The following is an 18,681-nucleotide window of genomic DNA, read 5'->3' as shown; positions in this document are numbered from 1 at the left end:
AAAACCCAAACAACCACCTGCCCTTAACCTGACTGAAGTTTTCGAAAAATGAAATAATTCATCATAATTCATAATACAACAAATAACTCATTATGAAGATTTCATCCAACAGGCTGTAACACACATTACCTACACAATGCACATTTGTTTTTGTCTTGTGATCTATATCCGAGCCCATGGAGCAGTATGAGGCCTGCTTTTTCAGCCTGTCTGTGCTGTAGGCCCGGCTCATTCCCCCGCCCCACCCTTGGCCCCGCCCCGACCCTGCCCCGGCCCGCTTACCTCAGTCACGCCCTCACACTGCACATGGCCCTGCAGCCACTCCAGCCTGTCCATGTTCTCCTTCTCCCTCACCGCCTCGTTCACCCGCGAGCACAGCTCCTCCGCCCTCTCCAGCGCCTCCTGCAGCTGGCCGTGGTCCACGTGGCTCTCAGGGGTGCTCTCCATTATCTGGGGGAGCAGAGGAGCATGAAGCACACTGAAATAGACCACTAAGAGACCAGCATGGCTCCAACAAAGACTAAAGGTGATCTCCATTGAAAAATAAATCACGATTTAACACACAGATTCATGCATTACATTATTGTGAATTAACAGATGCTCTCATCCAGAGCAACTTTGTTTCACCTGGAAACAAAGCCTCCATGGAGCATGTGCAGATCTGTGCAGACGACATCCTAGCGTCATCTGGATAGGCTCAGAGCAAGTGCCGAACATGGTACGGGCCATCCAGGTAATTTAAAGATCAGTGCATCTGCATGAGTAGCTGACTCACGTTCTTGATGATGAGAGGGTATCGGGTGATCCTCTGCATGGGCTTGATCAGGAAGCTGGACAGAGGCATGCCTTTGCAGCGGTAGTCTGTGGCGATTTTCTGCGGGAGACAGCAGAGGGTCAGGATGCCCCCGTCACAGAGGGAGACACCAGGGGAACGAGGCAGTGTGACTGAAAGCAGGGGGTGGGATTCCCAAAACGCTGGGCTCCCTCACCTTGAGGAAGTCCTTGAACTCGGGGTCCTGGTCGGTCTTACGCTGCAGCATGGCGGCCCCCTTCAGCTGGCTGCTGCAGAAGCGGATGTAGGCCTGCATGCAGGAGAGCTCAGAGGCCAGCACGTCCCCGACCATGTGCACCGGCCTGTCCCCACTCACCCGCTTCCTCTCCTGCAGGGCCCTGAGACGCACGCACACACGCACGCACACACACGCGCACACGCACACACACGCGCACACACACATACACACAACCCTGTGAGTCTCACAGCTCTTCCTGTATTGCAGAACTGATTAGATTCTTTATGCACCCATCTTAAATGAGTGTTTTATGCCTCTCTTTAGTGCTACTCTACTCAGATGTCAGTCACCTTTTCTACCCTTTATGACTGTGGATATGATATCTGTTCCTTCCTGGTTCAGCTAAGGAGTTCCACCCATTACTTATGTGGCTTCTTAAAAGGAATTTCCACTGTGAAGCTTTCATTTCAACATATATTAACGATTGACATCTTGAGTTCGTACTATATCTTTGTAAACACTGCCTTCTTAGTTTAATTGGCTGCGTAAACTGAGAAAAGCTACACTGCTAACACTTTACTAAGGCAGTAAGTATTTCAGTCATTGAGAGCTGTCTCTCTGTCTCTGCAATGACTGCATCAGTGGTCTTGTGCAGAGCGGGTGGGAGCACGCACTTGAGTAGCTTGGTGCTGGTGGTGATGAGCTCCTGCCAGTTGAGGAAGATCAATCCCAGCTCTTCCTCCGTCAGACGGCCCGACTCAGACAGGAACTTGTGGAAGACCTGGACAGAAACACACATAACAGCTACCACCACAACAGCAGGAAACAGCGCACTCAGAATAAAAAAGCATGCAGGAAACACAAACACACACAACCACTACTGTCCACAACAACGGAGCATACTGTACTCAGGATGAACACAAACACACACAAAGTTAAAATACTGGCAGACACACACACACACACACACACACACACACACACACACACACACACACACACACACACACACACAACCACTAATGTCCACAACAACGGAACATATTGTACTCAGGATGAACACAAACACGCTGTTCAGGAATGTCACGGCTGATTCCGACATTAATAAAACATCTAGCACAAAGTTAAAATACTGGCAGACACGCACATACACACACACACACGTTGGCATCTGACAAAGATGCCACAGGTCTCTATTTATAGAGCTGCTATCATACTCCGAGTTGCAGAACACAGGTCGGCTATTTACATAACATCAGCTCACTACGCGAGAATCATTTATAACGTATCACATCACGTGTCATTATCAGTAAAAGCCTGCCAAATATGTGAGGTGTTGAATATGAGTGAGCTTAACAGACCTCAGTGGTCTATGTCCGTCACAGGCTAAAACATGCCCCTGACCTCAGTGGTGCTCACAGGCTAAAGCATGCCCCCTCTTTCCAGTACAGTTGCCCTAAACCCTCCAACACATTGTACTGTAACAGAGCCCATGACAGACAGACTGGTGGTACGAGGATTCCTCTTGGGTCAGGAGGCGGATGAGTGATCATGGCTGAACGCGCAGCACAGCTCGGCTGCTCGGCTGCTCAGCACAGCAGGTGAGGTAAGCAGGGAGCTGCACCTGCAGAGCCAGCTCCAGGTCCTCCACGTAGCGCTCCTCTGACTCGATCAGCTCCACGATGTAGCCCTGCCTCTTCTTCTCCTGCGGGCTCAAGGCGTCCATGTCAGCAGACGCTGTCGGGGGAGACATCAGTCAGGCGACACACAGCTACATGCTTATCAAGCTACAATGACCCTGTGAAACATCTGGGACATGACATTGTCATTTTAGCAGATGCTCTTATTCACAGCCACGTACATCGGTTACAGTTATACACATTGGATAGCTGTATAAATGGATATTTACTGAGGCAATTCTGGGTTAAATACCTTGCCAAAAGGTACAGTAGCAGTGCCCCAGCGGGGAATCAAACTGGCAACCTTCTGGTTATGAGCCCTGCTCCTACCACTATGCCACACTGCTGCCCACAAATAGTAAGAGACATGCACTGGCCGGGAATCAAACCCAGGTCAACGGCTTGGAAGGCAGCTATGCATGCGACTATACCACCAATGGGACAAAGAAAGGTTTCTAAAACTCTGTACTGCGGAGTCTCCTCCCTGACCAGCCAGAGAGCGGTTGTCCCTCAGGGCCTGGAGTTCCACTGACAGCTTTGTTTGAGGTATTCCCCAAATTTAAAAAACACTGCCTGCCATCACTCTGCAAACTCATGTTTCCCCAAAAGTTCAGTGGGAGGCCACACCCACAGCCCGTCCATGCACATGTCTGCAGTTACAACAATGCCTAAATTACATCACTGAAACGACTACATTCAGTTTGTACATTCAAAAATGTTTACCTGGTTCCTTTCGGACGGTGGCACATGATCTGCAAATGACGTTTTCATGGTGCAACAGACCACTAACAACAAAAAGCAATAGACTTTCAAAAGAAGACTTTATTTTTGAAATGGCTATATTCACTTGTGTATACTAATGTATACAAATGCGGTACATCTTCAAAATAGTCAGATGAGTTCAAATATACCTGGAGCATAAACGCAAAATAAAATCCACATCAGATCATTCATATGCCATAACAGAATCCCTTCAAGCACTAAAGAAATTGATGTATGAATAAAATGTCTCCCGTGGTGGTGGCCACTGGCATATGATGGAAACACTTCTAACAATAGTCTAAAATATAAAAATAGAGCACCTTTCACTTTAGCTCTTTAGTAATTTAAGAAAGTAGATTGCTGTACTATATATTCCTCTGAACATATCATTGCTATTTAACGTGTGCTGGCAAGAACTTTAACGTTTTTAAAGCATTGTATGTGGTTTTGTTAGAGGACTAGATTTAACTCATATTTTCAGTCACATGTACAGTAACGAGCTATGTAACGAGCTATGTAACGAGCTACGTAATTTTACAGATTAAAATGTAACAGAAACAACAGATGTGAGGAATTGCAAGTAATGGCAGAGTCAGGACACAGCTAGCCAATCAGAACACAGCTAGCCAATCAGGACACAGCTAGCCATTCAGGACACAGCTAGCCAATCAGAACACAGCTAGCCAATCAGGACACAGCTAGCCAATCAGAACACAGCTAGCCAATTCAGCTGCTATTTTCTGAATGAAATTAATTCAGCTAACTGTCACATTTCATTCAAATAACTACTGCTACAGGCACCAAAGTGTTAGAATGTTTTAAAATCTAAGTGAATAATCTGAATTAAGGATAACACCATGTAAAGATTGAGATATGTGTGATTAAATGAAAGTATATTTTTGTAAAGTAAAACAATTGAGCATGATTTATCCATTTTCAAATCACTATTTATCCAGGTCCAGTTGAGTGACACAATCCTGAAAATTAAAATTGTTTAAAGATCAAAACTGAAAATGGAGCTTGATTAAATAATAACTGAATAATTGAATAAGAGAAGAGTATGATTGTAATGCTAAAGCTAAGTAAGTAAGCTGCATGCTCACAGTCTGCGATCACATGTCACATCACAAGGAAAAAAACATGTTCAGACTAAACCATATGCTTATTGTTATAGTAAAGCATTCATATCTATCCGTACTACAATCAATTTTTTTTTGTCAGGCCTCACACAGCACCAGTGCTATTCAATCAAACATCATCTAAAATCATCAAATCAAATCAAATTTTTCACACAGACAGTGTCTAAATTGGGAATATATTTTCAGATGTGCTTCAGGCAGATCTTCCTTACTGCCAAACCAACACACTACAGTTTGTGTGGCTGAAGTCAGGGACAGAGACATGCATAAAGAGGGCAAAATGAACACTTAGTCTCAGAGGGTAAAGAACCAGAGGGAACACGGCAGACAGCGTGGAGACACGAGAACTACAGAGAGAGACTGCTTCCCTCCAGAAGGAAGGAAACATTAAAAAGTATTTTATTTAAATGTGAAAATAATTAGGTGATTTAAGGCAATAAAGCACATGAAATGTAAAATGTGAAGGTTTTCAGAAACTTCAATTTCTCTTACACTGTATGCCTTTCAGACCAAAATACTGGCAAAATGCTGACACTGAACATTGCTCACCACCATTGCCCACTGAGTTTCATACATGAAAACTGCTGGTATCGGTCAGTGACATTGTAGGATTAGGGGCACCATCTACAGAATACCAGCAAATGTATGGAAGAACTGGCATTTTGCAAGATGTAAACTGGAACATTCATTGGAGTTGTTTGACTCCCCCTGATATCAAAGGTCAGGTCAGAAAGCCGTGCCCAGACAGGCCACAGGGTCTGTCAGCAGTATGGAGGAGGAGAGGAGGAGGAGGGGGAGGAGGAGGCAACACTATCGTGCCCAGACAGGCCACAGGGTCTGTCAGCAGTATGGAGGAGGAGAGGAGGAGGAGGAGGAGGAGGAGGAGGCAACACTATCGCCCTACAGAGAAAGACATGAAGGGAGAAAGGAAGGGAGACAGAGAGAGGAATGAATGGAAAAGTGTGTTAGACAGATGGACTCATGCAAGGAGAAAAATCATTTTAAAAAGACCTGTGTGTGGAAAAACCCTGAGATCATTCAAACCTTCCATCATTCTCAGAGACATCCTAGACAAACCCATACATATCACACATAGGTGTGTGTCTATGTGTATGATTTCTTTCAATAAGCTACATCATGCAAACACATGGAATTCTTCTAAGACTGTAACCTGTAACATTATCCTCACAGTACTCAGCACCACCAACGGAGGCCTTTTTAGTGAACCTCTGAGGTGAACTCCACCTCTTTTTACAGAAAGGGGTGGGCTATGGACTAATTTCCATCACCAACTGTCCCCTCATTAGAAAGATAAAGAAACAAACACTGAACACTAGGACACTCTCTTAGAGAGACACAGTGATTACCATTTCAAAACAACACACCGCTTAGTATATTTCTATAGGACCCACTAAAGACTTTACCATTGAGGTTCTGCGCAAAAAAACTGAAATAAATAGATAAAAGTGATGATTTGCTTTATATTTGTGGTTATAGAGATTGTACTTACATTGCTGACTGGTTTCCATCTCGGCGGTGGCCATTTTTACGTAATTGGTGGGAAACAGGCCTGTGACTCCATTGATCTCTCCTTTCCACCAATGAGGGTCATTCTGTTCAAGCACGTTGATCAGCTGACCACTGGGGAAGCTCAGCTCGTCCTGGCTGGAGGCAGTGTAGTCGTACAGGGCGATGACTTGGCAGAGCTGGGCTGTAGGAGAGAGACGCGTGAGTATGGCTCACTGGGAGAGGGTACCTGAGGAGCCCCCCTTAGGCGCTCTTACCTGGCGCAGGTGCAGGTGTGGACTTCTCACTGCTGGAGCCCAGGAGTTTGACGTGGGAGACGGGGAACCAACCCTTCTGACGCTTTTTACCTCTTGCCTGAGTGGAGGAAAGTCACATAATCAAACCCAGAATTATGAATGAATGAATGAATCCAAATTCAATACACCTGTGGAGAAACACACCTTTTTATAATATTAAATCCAAAGGCAAAATGTACTGTACACCAAATATTACATACTGTATACGAATCACAAAGCTACTGGGAGTCCTCTCTCACAACCAAGAGCTGAAAGTGGAGCTCATTCTGTTCAGCCACAGACAAAAATTCATGTATGTGTATAACATGTATGAACATATATTACAATACAGTCTGCATCATATCATATATGAGGGAACAAACAGTGAAATGACACCTGATTTATTGCTTTAAGATGCTGCTAAAAGATGCTGCAGTAATATACTGCTGTAAGATGCTGCTGTGAGATACTGCAGTAAGATGCTGCAGTAAGACACTGCTGTATGATGCTGCTGTGAGATACTGCAGTAAGATGCTGCTGTATGATGCTGCAGTAAGATGCTGCTGTGAGATGCTGCTATGAGATGCTGCAGTAAGACACTGCTGTATGATGCTGCTGTGAGATACTGCAGTAAGATGCTGCTGTATGATGCTGCAGTAAGATGCTGCTGTGAGATGCTGCTGTGAGATGCTGCTGTGAGATGCTGCAGTAAGATGCTCTGGCTCTCACCTGCAGCTCTCCATTCCACCAGCCAGTGGGGGTCTTGCTGAGGACAAGGATGAGCTGCCCGGGGGCCAGGGTCAGCTGGTCTTCCCCCGTTGCCGTGTACTCCATCATTACCTGGGCGATTTCTACAAAGCAGGTACCGATCGCAAAAGCGTGAGGTGAGGGATACAGGGCCGCCTCAGGTACAGGTGTGAAAGGCCTTTATCAAGGCTAACGATGACAAATGCCTTTCATATTTTACCCATATGATTCATGAGGTTAATTAAAGTTTCAAAGAAATTATACATCTTTAACAGCAAAATTCATCTGTGCAGCCATACAGGACATCAAAATGAAAATAAGTAGGTTCCTGTGATTTAACATGGGCACTTAAAGAGAAGAGAAAGCTGATCCTAAAAAACCACATTCAGTGAGAATGGGACACTAAGTGTGGGCATTTTAACCACGACCTGCATGACTTCTCAACCATACATGTAGTCTGAGTTCTGCTGCATTTTACACTGCTATTATTTGAGTCAGATGGGAGGTCATTGAAGTGGCTCGTTATAAGATGGCTGTGCTGTTAGTGAAATGTATGGTGTAGGCGCAGGCGCTGACCTGGCTTCTTGTTGGGAGCTGCAGGTCTGCTTGTGTTGGCAGGGACCTGCAGACACATTGATAATTGAGGCTGAGATATAGTGTTACCAAAGGAAAAGACATTTTGCATAACACTCTCACAGACAGTCCTGCTCTTTTACAGAGGATTATAGGGATACCAATAATCGGAAATCGGAAATCAACACACCAAACTAAAACGGATCATTCCATCACAACCTGCTGACTAAACAGAGACATAAACCCCCCATTCTGACCATGACATTATTAGCATTAAAAGGACACTGTTGGGTTCACCTCTGTCTCCTTGGGCTTGACGTAGTTGGAGGGGAAGACCCCAGACCTGTCCCCAATGCAGCCCTTCCACCAGTCCCCTCCTTTCTCCATCACCAGGATGGTGTCCCCCTCGCTGAAGGTCAGGTCCCCCAGCTCTGGGCTGTCATAGGTGTACAGGGCCACGAACTCTGATTGGACAGAGCAGAAAAGAGCAGGGCAGATTACAGGACAGGCTTGCATGAGACGATGTCAGGGTCTGTCTAAAGACCAGTGCTGTTATCTATTCTGCGGCAATGCTTACATGAGAAGTAACTGAAAAATAATTACTGCAGTCGTCAGTACCCATTTAAGAGGAAACGGTAGCTGAGTAGTTGGGGACAAAGGGGGCGTTCCTGTGGGGGGGTGGGGGTCACACAAAGACCTCCTACATACCTTCTGGCTGACAGCTTTGTGTTATCCCAAATCCATCTGCAGGGGGAAGCTGCTGACTGTTAACAAGACAACAGAAACTAGCATTAATTTCCCTGGGTCCTTACTAACTCCAGTTACAGTGCATTCAGCTCATTTACAGGGCAAATTAAGGCTGTGATTGGTTCATTTGACAGAACCGCATCAGATAGGGCAATGGTAATTTTCATTATGGTTTTTCTGTGTGTCTGTGTCTGTATCCTTCTGAAACTTAGATAAAATCCCATTCAGTTTTCTCACAGGCTTTGGGCAGACAGGAGCTCCAGCACATGATTGCATCCTTCCCTGGTTAAACATTAAACCTGCCCTGGGAGAGGGCTGGCAGCCAGTGTGCAGCCTGCAGGAGTTTCACACTGACTGCAGCGCTGCCACGACCTGCAGTACAGGTAACCTGCCTGCCAGGTGAGCACCGCTCCGTGCCTGGGGAGAAGGCGTGTCTTACTCTGCATGCACCATGTCAGCGGTCGCCATGGCAGCGCAGGAGGCGGGGAACCAGCCCTGCACCCCGTTCAGCTCCCCGAGCCACCAGTCCTCCTGCTGCTCCAGCACCGTCACCACGTCGCCCTGGGAGACGCTCAGGTGACTGTCCTCGTCCGCTGTCCAGGAGCGCAGCACCTGGGCCTGGAGGTTACCCACCTGAGGTTCATCACACCCGGGTGAGCAGTATTATTAAGACATTGGGACACTGCACTTCAGGAAAGAAGGCCGAATGTAGCAATGGAACACCAAAGACTGCACTATGAGTTTGTTCCTGTTTTGGTAAAAGAATTCTGACTCTTACTTTGTCAGGGAGTTCTGAGGCTGAGTACTGCAATAGCAAGGAGAGCGTTAGTGTTAGCGTTACTGTTAGGGTTAGGGTTTAGGGTTATGTTAGGAGCGGGAGGGAGCTACGTCACCTGTGTGAGTCTCATCTCTCAGACCCACCTGTTCTTGTTCCACTGGGACTGAGGTCACAGGGGGGGCGGGATCGGGGGCGGGGTCAGGGGTAGGGGTGAGTGGAAGGGCGGGGCTCTTCTCCACATCACTGGGGATACCCGGACTCATCTCAGGGGCAGCAGACTCGTCCTCTGGTTTGCTTGAGCTGACAGGGACACAGGAGACATTACACTGCCACTCTCTGCAAATCTGTGGAATGTTGGTATTACCTGTCCACCTGCTAATCATTTGTGCATCTAAATGTTAGCCGCTAAAGGATGAGAAATAGTGATGCTGTGGCAAGGCTATGCTGTGGGGCAGGTGAGTGTACCTGGGGGTGGAGGGCGTGGCCAGCAGGGCGGGTTTAGCAGAGACGGAGGGATCGGCCTTGGGCTGCTTCTCCACATAGCTAACAGGGAACCAGCCCACAGCCCCGCGAACATTGCCATACAGCCAGCCCTTCTCCCCCTCCGCGCTCTCATCCACCTGTGGGATCATGGGAAATGGAATGAGGTTACAGCCCATCGCTAATGGAGCTCCCTATAAGACTGACCCAGGATCAGCGGGAGGGGCGCGGGAGGCATACCTCGATCAGGTCTCCCGCCTCAAAGCCCAGCTCATCGCCGCTCCTGGAGCAGAAGGTGAAGAGGGCTCTATAGGTGACCAGAGCTGCAGACTTCCTCTGCGCAATGCTGGCTGCCCGCTTAGCACCTGAAACCGCAACCAACCTGTCAGTGACATCAGCACCTGAAACCGCAACCAACCTGTCAGTGACATCAGCACCTACAACCACAGGCAACCTGTCAGTGACATCAGCACCTACAACCACAGGCAACCTGTCAGTGACATCAGCACCTGCAGCCACAGGCAACCTGTCAGTGACATCAGCACCTACAACCACAGGCAACCTGTCAGTGACATCAGCACCTGCAGCCACAGGCAACCTGTCAGTGACATCAGCACCTGCAGCCACAGGCAACCTGTCAGTGACATCAGCACCTACAACCACAGGCAACCTGTCAGTGACATCAGCACCTACAACCACAGGCAACCTGTCAGTGATGTCAGTCATCTGTTCCATAGATCACAGTTGGTACAATGATGGTACGATACCATCACTCCATCGTTTTATTTCAAATGTAGCTTTCTGCCTGTTGAGTTGAGTCGTGCATCACATTACCTTCATACAGAAATGACTGACTTTTTACCACTTTTATAATGAATAAGTTGTAGCCTCAAAGATGACAGCTCTAGGCAGTCACATTGTAAAAGTTCAGGCTGGGATTTAGTGCTAAATATGCCTTTGCACATGTATGCCAAGCACATGCAAAAACACAGTATGAAATGGGAGAAGTTCTCTACCTTTCCGCTCCTCTATGCCTTTGAGGAGAGCTGCTACCTTCCCTTTGATGTTGGACTTGGTGGACAGCGGTTTCTGATGGCTGACTGGCTCCTCCTTCTGTCTGGCTGCAGACTCCTCCTCCTGCTGGAGTCGCCTCCTCTCCTCCTCTCTAGCCTCCTCTTCTTGTCTTTTCTTCTCCTCCTCCTGTTTTTTCTTCTCCTCTTCCTTCTTCTTCATCTCCTCCTCCTGCTTCTTCTTCTCCTTCTCCTTTTTCTTTATCTCCTCCTCCTGTTTCTTCTTTTCCTTCTCCTTTTTCTTTACTTCTTCTTCCTGTTTCTTTTTCTCCTCCTCCTCTTGTTTCTTTTTCTCCTTCTCCTTTCTTTTCATCTCCTCATCTTGTTTCCTCTTCTCCTCTTCTTTTCTCTTTACCTCCTCCTCCTGTTTCTTTTTCTCCTCTTTCTTTCTCTTAATCTCCTCATCCTGTTTCCTCTTCTCCTCGTCTTTTCTATTTACTTCCTCCTCCTGTTTCTTTTTCTCCTCTTCCTGTGTCCTCTCTTCCTCTTTTCTCCTTCTCTCCTCCTCCTCTCTCTTCATCTCCTCCTGTTTCTTCCTCTCCTCCTCATGTCTTCTCCTCTCCTCCTCTAGTTTCTTCCTTTCCTCCTCCAGCTTCTTTCTCTCCTCCTCCAGTTTCTTCCTCTCCTCCATCTCCCTTAGGGCCACCTCCTGTGCCCACCGCCTGCGATTCTCCTCTTCCTCTGCCTTGCGCCTCCTCTCCTCCTCCTCAGCAAGGCTGCGTTCCTGCTGCTCCTTCTCCGCTTGGAGACGCGTCTTCAGCTCCTCCGCCTCTCTCTGCTTGGCCTCCAGCTCCTCCTGCAGTCGCCTCTGATGCGCCTCCTCTTCCTGCTTCAGCTTCTCCTGCCTCTGCCGTTCCACCTCCTCTTTCCGCCTGGCCTCCAGCTCCTCCTGCAGTCTCCTCCGACGCTCTTCCTCCTCCTGCTTCAGCTTCTCCTGCTGGCGACGCTCCTCCACCTCTCTCAGCGCAGCCTCCCGCTCCTCCTGCAGGCGTCTCCTATGCTCCTCCTCCAGCTTAGCCCGTCTGGGGTTAGTGCAACACACAAAGCACATATGCTCACCAATAACACACACAACAGGCAGGTCAGAACTCAGAACGCTAAGTATGAGGATGAACACTCAGTTCCCAAATAATCAACACTGCCGAGGCACTTTAATCACAAAACAAAGACGAGATAGCAGTGTTTATTTCTTAAAAGAACTCATTCTACAGCACTCCAAAAAGATGAAGTTGCGTATTAGTACTGGTATGTATGCCACAGAGGCAAACTGATTTTCACAGGATAACCCAGCAGAGATCCTTTGACATTACAGTAGCAGGCACACGCTGTAGGGATGGTGCCCAAACGTCACGTGTCACCTCTCAGCCTCCTCCTCCTCCCTCCTCTTCCTCTCCAGCTCTTCCTCCCTCTGTCTCTCCAGCTCTCTCAGTTTGTCCTCTTTGAAGGCGCAGAGTTTGTCCAGGGCGAACTGCTGCCTCCTCTGGCTCTCTCTGAGCTCCTGCGGGACAGACACGCCCAGCCTTCAGCAAACCATCACCCAGCTACATTACCCAGAAATCCCTGCGGCAGACCTGCGGTCACGCAGAGGAGGGATTCACTTTCACTCTCCCCGCATTCGTTGAAATAATGCCATTTATACAGGTTTTCCTGGTAAAGCCAGTGAATCAGAGCTCCACTGGCTGAATGAGGAGAGGCCCAGCTGTGCCCCCTGACACCCCCCCCCACCCTCACCTTGATGTCCTGGTTGTATTGGTCCATCTCGGACATCTTTGACGACGTCTCCTTCTCCAGGGCCTCCAGCTGCTCCTTCAGCTTCCGACACACGGCATTCTTCTCACTCACGCTCTTCTTCAGCATCGTCATCGTCGAAGCTGAGGAGCGGGAAACAGGAAGTCCGAGCTGCTGAGGTTCACGAAGTGAATGCTGCCCTCAAGATAACTACATGATTTTGCACCTATGGCCAATATGCACCGTTCTGATGCTTGAAATAGCACAGCGAAAAAAATCACAGTCATTAATCAGGGTCTTGTACACTAAACTTTCCACAGGAGGACATGCTGAGGTAAAGACCGCCATGTTTCCAAACGTTTGCGGGTGACGCGGGTGACGAGGGTGACGAGGGTGACGCGGGTGACGCGGGTGACGCGGGGTGACGCGGGGTGACGCGGGGTGACGCGGGGTGACGCGGGGTGACGCGGGTGATGCTTACAGGGCAGGTTGCTCAGACCCATGTTGCGGAGCCTCTCACTCAGTTTCTGCTGCTCTGGGACCAGCTGAGAGAGCTTCCTCTGACAGTCCTGGGGAAACAGGACCAATCTGAACATGATTCATTCATTCCACACGCTGCAACGACAGACAGCAACCAGACATTCTATAACACTTCTTCATGTATGACCATGACATGAACACCCATATCTCACCATGGACAAATAATGTCTTCCAAACACTTAAACAACAGTGACATAATCACTAAAACTGCACTATAACTGTCCAGCTTTGACATGCAGCAGATGAGATCAGACACCCCTACATTATCAGTACTTTGCATGTCTGAGAGGTGGCTTCCTGCCCGTGGACGGGGGCATTAGCAGGTCATGCTGCTGCCGCTCATTCTCCTCTCCCTGCTAAACTGTGCAGAGCAGAGCACCGGGGTGAGAGTCGGACCTCGAACTGCTGCTGCAGGACGCTGATCTCGGTCACACTGCGGTCCCGCCGCTGGTTGACCAGGTCCAGCTCGCCCTTCTGGATCCTCCTCTTGCTCTGGACGTCCCGCAGGCGGTCTGAGATCTGCTTGTGCTTGTCCCCCTGTGACAGCATGAACATGGTAACTCCAGCGGCAGGGATTGCAAAATCCAATGGGCTAAACAGCCGTTTTGTCATGTAATCATCGTGAGCTTCAGTTGTTCTGGGAGTGTGGGATTCTCGCTGCAGGACAGCAGAGAATCCCGTCTCTCCCCCCTGCTGCGAGTGCCGTCCGCAGGCTCTACCTGGCTGTACGGCCAGACTGAGACTCTTCACCTGAGCCTTAACCAGCACTTTCACCGTATGCAAGTAAAACACCTATTCCTTTGGACTTCATTCTTAGCTGTATATCATTAGTTACATTATAACTGTCAAATAATGGCATGAGTGAGCTGCTTTACCACTGCCTCCAGCTCCAGCTCCAGGCTCCTCTTCTTGGCCTTGAGGCGCACGATGTCCTCCTGCTCCTGGTTCCTCTGGCTGAGGAGCTCCTGCCGCCTCCTCTGCTCCCACTCCAGCTTCCTCTGCCTCTCCAGCTCGCGCTTCGCCGCCTGCACGCAGACACGGTCACGTGACCTGGGTTCCGCAGGCTCACAGACACACAGCTTGGCTGACACAGCCGCCTTTTTTAATGCCTTCCCCCTCCATGCAACCCTGTTTTGGAATGGCCAGTTGCACACTAGGCTCATCTCACCATGACAACCTGTGTACTTGTGTAGGACAGCTGAAAGAGACAAATGCGATCCTCTCATATACTTCCATGCAACCAAGGACCATTTTTCATGCTACAGCTCCCACAGTGCACCGCCACAAAGCAGGCACCAACCGGAGGATGGGAACTATTCCACTGATGTCATCTGACCAACTCACAGGCACCTGACAAATTTCAGGGTGTCTGAGAGTGGTGAGATGAGGAAACCCTATGTGACCTCCCCACCCTTAACCCTACTGGAATGAGGCCCCACCCCATACATTGCTGGCAAATGACAGGGGCCGTTTCGAACCAGAGCCAAAGTGCTCAGCCCGTTTCCAACCCCGAGAGCCTCTCTCAGGCTAACTCTGGGACGCTCGGCCTCCTCTTGCCTCCTTCCTCTCCAGCTCCCTCAGCCTCTCCTCCTCCTTCAGTCGCTCCATCTCGCGCTGCCTCTCCAGCCTGCGCTCCTCCTCCGCCTTCCTCCTGGCCTCCAGCTCGCGCGCCTCCCTCTCCCTGCGCTCCTGCTCCTCCCGGGCCTTCCGCACCCGCAGCTCCTCCTCACGCCGCTGCTGTTCCAGCAGGGCCTGCCGCCTCCTCTCCAGCTCCGCGTGGCCCCGGTCGAAGTTCTCCTTACGCCTGTCCTCAAACGTCACTGTCCCACACACACACACACACACACAACACAAACACACACACACAACACAAACAGGCACCAGCGCTGTGTCATGAGTTTCCTTACAGGGAGAGAGGGCCTAAGTGCCTGTGGATATTCATACTAAGCAGGGCTGAGCAAGAGGGAGAGAATGTGTGACATATAAGCTGTGGAAGACCCTAACCCAGAAAGTCCGTTTCTATTCTTTCAAACTGTCCAAAATCAGGTAGGGAAAGAGGACATTTACTTCTTATTTTAGACATTAATTATATCCATAAAAAGTCCCATCATGCTGGGTACATGCCTGGTGCTGACGCAGGGTGACATCAGCGTGTACAGCATGTGTAGTGTGTGTGGTGTGTGTGTGGCATGTGAGGGGGGTGTAGGTGATATGTGTGTGGTTTGTGCGTTTGGCATTTGCGTGCAGCGTGTGTGGTGTGTGTGTGTGCAGTACCGTTGCTCTTGGCCTTCTGTAGGGCCTCAGTCTTCTCTGGGACCCCTAGGTACGGAGAGGGAGTGGTTCCGTTCACCACTTCACCCGACTTCCCCTCTCTGGGAAACAAAATCCACAAGAGGAACATTTTTAACATCATGGAGACATTTGAAATAACACACCGCGCTACAAAATATATGTACAGTTTCTATCTACTGGCAACTAGTGTGTTTGGGTATCAGCGATGTGTACCTGAGAGAGGGGGGGTTAGCGTTAGGGTCTCAGTGATGTGTACCTGAGAGAGGGGGGGTTAGTGTTAGGGTCTCAGCGATGTGTACCTGAGAGAGGGGGGGTTAGCGTTAGGGTCTCAGCGATGTGTACCTGAGAGAGGGGGGGTTAGTGTTAGGGTCTCAGCGATGTGTACCTGAGAGAGGCGGGGTTAGTGTTAGGGTCTCAGCGATGTGTACCTGAGAGAGGGGGGGTTAGTGTTAGGGTGTCAGTGATGTGTACCTGAGAGAGGGGGGGTTAGCGTTAGGGTCTCAGCGATGTGTACCTGAGAGAGGGGGGCTTAGTGTTAGGGTGTCAGTGATGTGTACCTGAGAGAGGGGGGGTTAGCGTTAGGGTCTCAGCGATGTGTACCTGAGAGAGGGGGGGTTAGTGTTAGGGTGTCAGTGATGTGTACCTGAGAGAGGGGGGGTTAGCGTTAGGGTCTCAGTGATGTGTACCTGAGAGAGGGGGGGTTAGCGTTAGGGTCTCAGCGATGTGTACCTGAGAGAGGGGGGGTTAGTGTTAGGGTGTCAGTGATGTGTACCTGAGAGAGGGGGGGTTAGCGTTAGGGTCTCAGTGATGTGTACCTGAGAGAGGGGGGGTTAGCGTTAGGGTCTCAGTGATGTGTACCTGAGAAAGGGGGAGTGTGTTTGGGTGTCAGTGATGTGTACCTGAGAGAGGGGGAGTGTGTTTGGGTGTCAGTGATGTGTACCTGAGAAAGGGGGAGTGTGTTTGGGTGTCAGTGATGTGTACCTGAGAGAGGGGGGTATAAGGTCCACAGGCAGGGTGAGGGGGAGGGGCAGGCCTAACTTCGCCATGTCTACCAGGTGCATGGCCAGCATGAACTCCTCAGCCGAGAGTCTCCCATCTTTATCCACATCTGCCAGGTTCCTGCGGAGAACACACACACACACACACACACACACACACACACACGTACACACACGTACACATACGTATACATACGTATACACACACACACACACACACACACACAGTGCAGTTTTTAAAAAATGTTGGCTGATTTGTCACAAAAGAGTTACTTTTTGACAGAGCAGAGCTCTCTTTGTCTGAACTCAGCCATGATGTCACAGACTCACAATGAAAAGCACATCTCTTAAGGACCTGGTCTTGTATTATAATATTAACTGTACAGCATTGTTTGGTAAGTATTTGTTTGATTAATTATGAATTGTGGTAATAATTGTGGTATGATACAATGTTCTTGCATTGGTCTTGCACTCTTTTAGTTTAATTTACTACTTATTATTTGCTTTTACATCTACTACAGGTCTGAATGCAAGCAACAAAGGCCCACAGTAAACTTACCAAATGGCTGCCAGCTGTGTTTGGGATAGGTGTGATGATGCCAAAGCACTCCTGACCTGGGGACCTGCAAAACAAACTCATCACCTGAGCACAGTCTCTACCTGAGCGGCGTTATCACCTGAGTGGCGTCTCTACCTGAGCGGCGTTATCACCTGAGTGGCGTCTCTACCTGAGTGGCGTCTATCTGAAGTGTCCTCACCTGTCAGCAGCTCCACCTCAGCATTTGGTAGAAATTCACATAATTCAGATAAAAAACAAACAATTCAGAGGAAACGAGTTCTTGAGGCACGCTCGTGAATGCTGCCAACGCTGCACAAACGTTAAGACAGCGCTGGGCAAACACAAACGACACACAAACGAAGGTCAACAGGGCCTCTAGTTTCCAATACTCCACAGGAGTAAACGACTACAGAGCTGTTATTTTAATAGGAGAGCGAAGTCACCATTTTCCCCTGATCTTACTGACCGGGATATTACAGTCCTGACAAACACCTATGAATGATTTATAACCCTTTGATCATCCTCATGGAAAGTTTTTATGACTCTGAGCATGAATTGTGGTATTTTGTTTTCTCTGACAGTCTGCTGTTTGAGTCTGCAGTTCCTTAGTGGCCTGCAGGTTCACAAGCTGAGACACCTCTACAGCTGCCACAGAACTGGTCTGACTGGAAGTGACCTTTTCCCGGGATATGAGTAAGGAGTGTGAGCTGCAGTGTGAAGTTCCAGAACAGGGGACGAAGGAGAAAAAGTGGGTACATCAACACAGACAAAATAATATGAAAAAGAAAACAACTGGAGCTGAGCTTCAGAAATACTTATAAATGAAATATAACTTGCATGGTGAAGAGGTGGAAAAAAATATGAGCTTAGAAAATGTTTCAGTCACCAGGGACAGTCGTCAGTGAAGAAAATATGTGCAGATGGAGAAATTCGGAAAAAAAAAAAAACATTTAAAAAGTTTAAATCAATGAATAATGTAAAAACCCTTGATAGATAAAACATTATCAAGGAGCAGGGTCCATTAAAAAGAATAAGAGAAGCAGCCAAAGTGCTTCCATTTGTTCAAAACCCCTCAGATACTCCGGGGTCGTATGTCCACTTTGCGGGTATGCAAAGGCATTATCTGACGCTGTTACACAGGAACTGGGGGTAAACAGTCATCAGTGATGCTGTACAGGCTGCTCTTCCTGTTTCTTTGGCCAGACTCAGGAACAAACACATGCAACCTTTTCTCTGTACTGTAAATGCATACAGACAAGACTCAAAGCTAAATGCCTGTATGTTTGATACATATAATGGTTCAGAGCTGTTCCAGAATGCTGACATACCTAAACTAACAGGCATCATTAAAGGGATTAGTTGCAGCTGCAGTGTGATTAGTCTTAAACGTTATAAAGAAATGTGACATATCAAGCACCCTCTACCCCACTGTTTCTCTGAGACCAAAGCCATGCGCTGAAGTCAGGTTCACCTGAGCTCACTCACACTCGCATTCCAACAGAGCTACTCAGCTAACACACATACTGTACATGCTCACTCACAGAAACTGTGATTCTGGCACAGTGAATGGCATCACACACATACAACAAATCATTTGCTCCACATCCTGTAGATCCCCTGTAGCTATAACGATGGGTTAGCACTGCCTCGGTATGCTGTCAAACAAGGTCTAGAGGCGTTGCTGGCAGAGTGTCCCACACTATGAAATACAAAACATTTAAAGTGCTCTTGCTTTAGAGGGAATCACAAAGCACTTCACAGATTACCAACCGAGCAC

The 18,681-nt window shown here is 48.5% G+C and overlaps 1 protein-coding gene across 1 annotated transcript in view; it reads right to left on the bottom strand.

Moving 5' to 3' along the window:
- The window catches only part of LOC118787066 (intersectin-2-like), a 35,369-nt gene that overhangs the window by 4,229 nt on the left and 12,459 nt on the right, over positions 1-18,681 (bottom strand). The window contains 26 exon segments of the mRNA XM_036542476.1: positions 283-450; positions 776-874; positions 990-1,170; positions 1,685-1,791; positions 2,635-2,747; positions 6,101-6,369; positions 6,371-6,471; positions 7,122-7,243; positions 7,716-7,761; positions 8,010-8,176; positions 8,421-8,476; positions 8,899-9,092; positions 9,381-9,537; positions 9,703-9,857; positions 9,958-10,082; positions 10,734-10,851; positions 11,035-11,659; positions 12,146-12,285; positions 12,519-12,658; positions 12,997-13,084; positions 13,452-13,592; positions 13,931-14,080; positions 14,613-14,875; positions 15,330-15,427; positions 16,329-16,466; positions 16,905-16,968. Of these exon segments, the coding sequence (XP_036398369.1) occupies positions 283-450; positions 776-874; positions 990-1,170; positions 1,685-1,791; positions 2,635-2,747; positions 6,101-6,369; positions 6,371-6,471; positions 7,122-7,243; positions 7,716-7,761; positions 8,010-8,176; positions 8,421-8,476; positions 8,899-9,092; positions 9,381-9,537; positions 9,703-9,857; positions 9,958-10,082; positions 10,734-10,851; positions 11,035-11,659; positions 12,146-12,285; positions 12,519-12,658; positions 12,997-13,084; positions 13,452-13,592; positions 13,931-14,080; positions 14,613-14,875; positions 15,330-15,427; positions 16,329-16,466; positions 16,905-16,968 (4,025 nt within the window).

This window comes from Megalops cyprinoides, chromosome 12, assembly GCF_013368585.1.
Source record: "Megalops cyprinoides isolate fMegCyp1 chromosome 12, fMegCyp1.pri, whole genome shotgun sequence".
NCBI classification, from domain to species: Eukaryota; Metazoa; Chordata; class Actinopteri; order Elopiformes; family Megalopidae; genus Megalops; species Megalops cyprinoides.
Note: the sequence above shows the minus strand (reverse complement) of the source record. Positions and strands in the feature narration are given on the sequence as shown.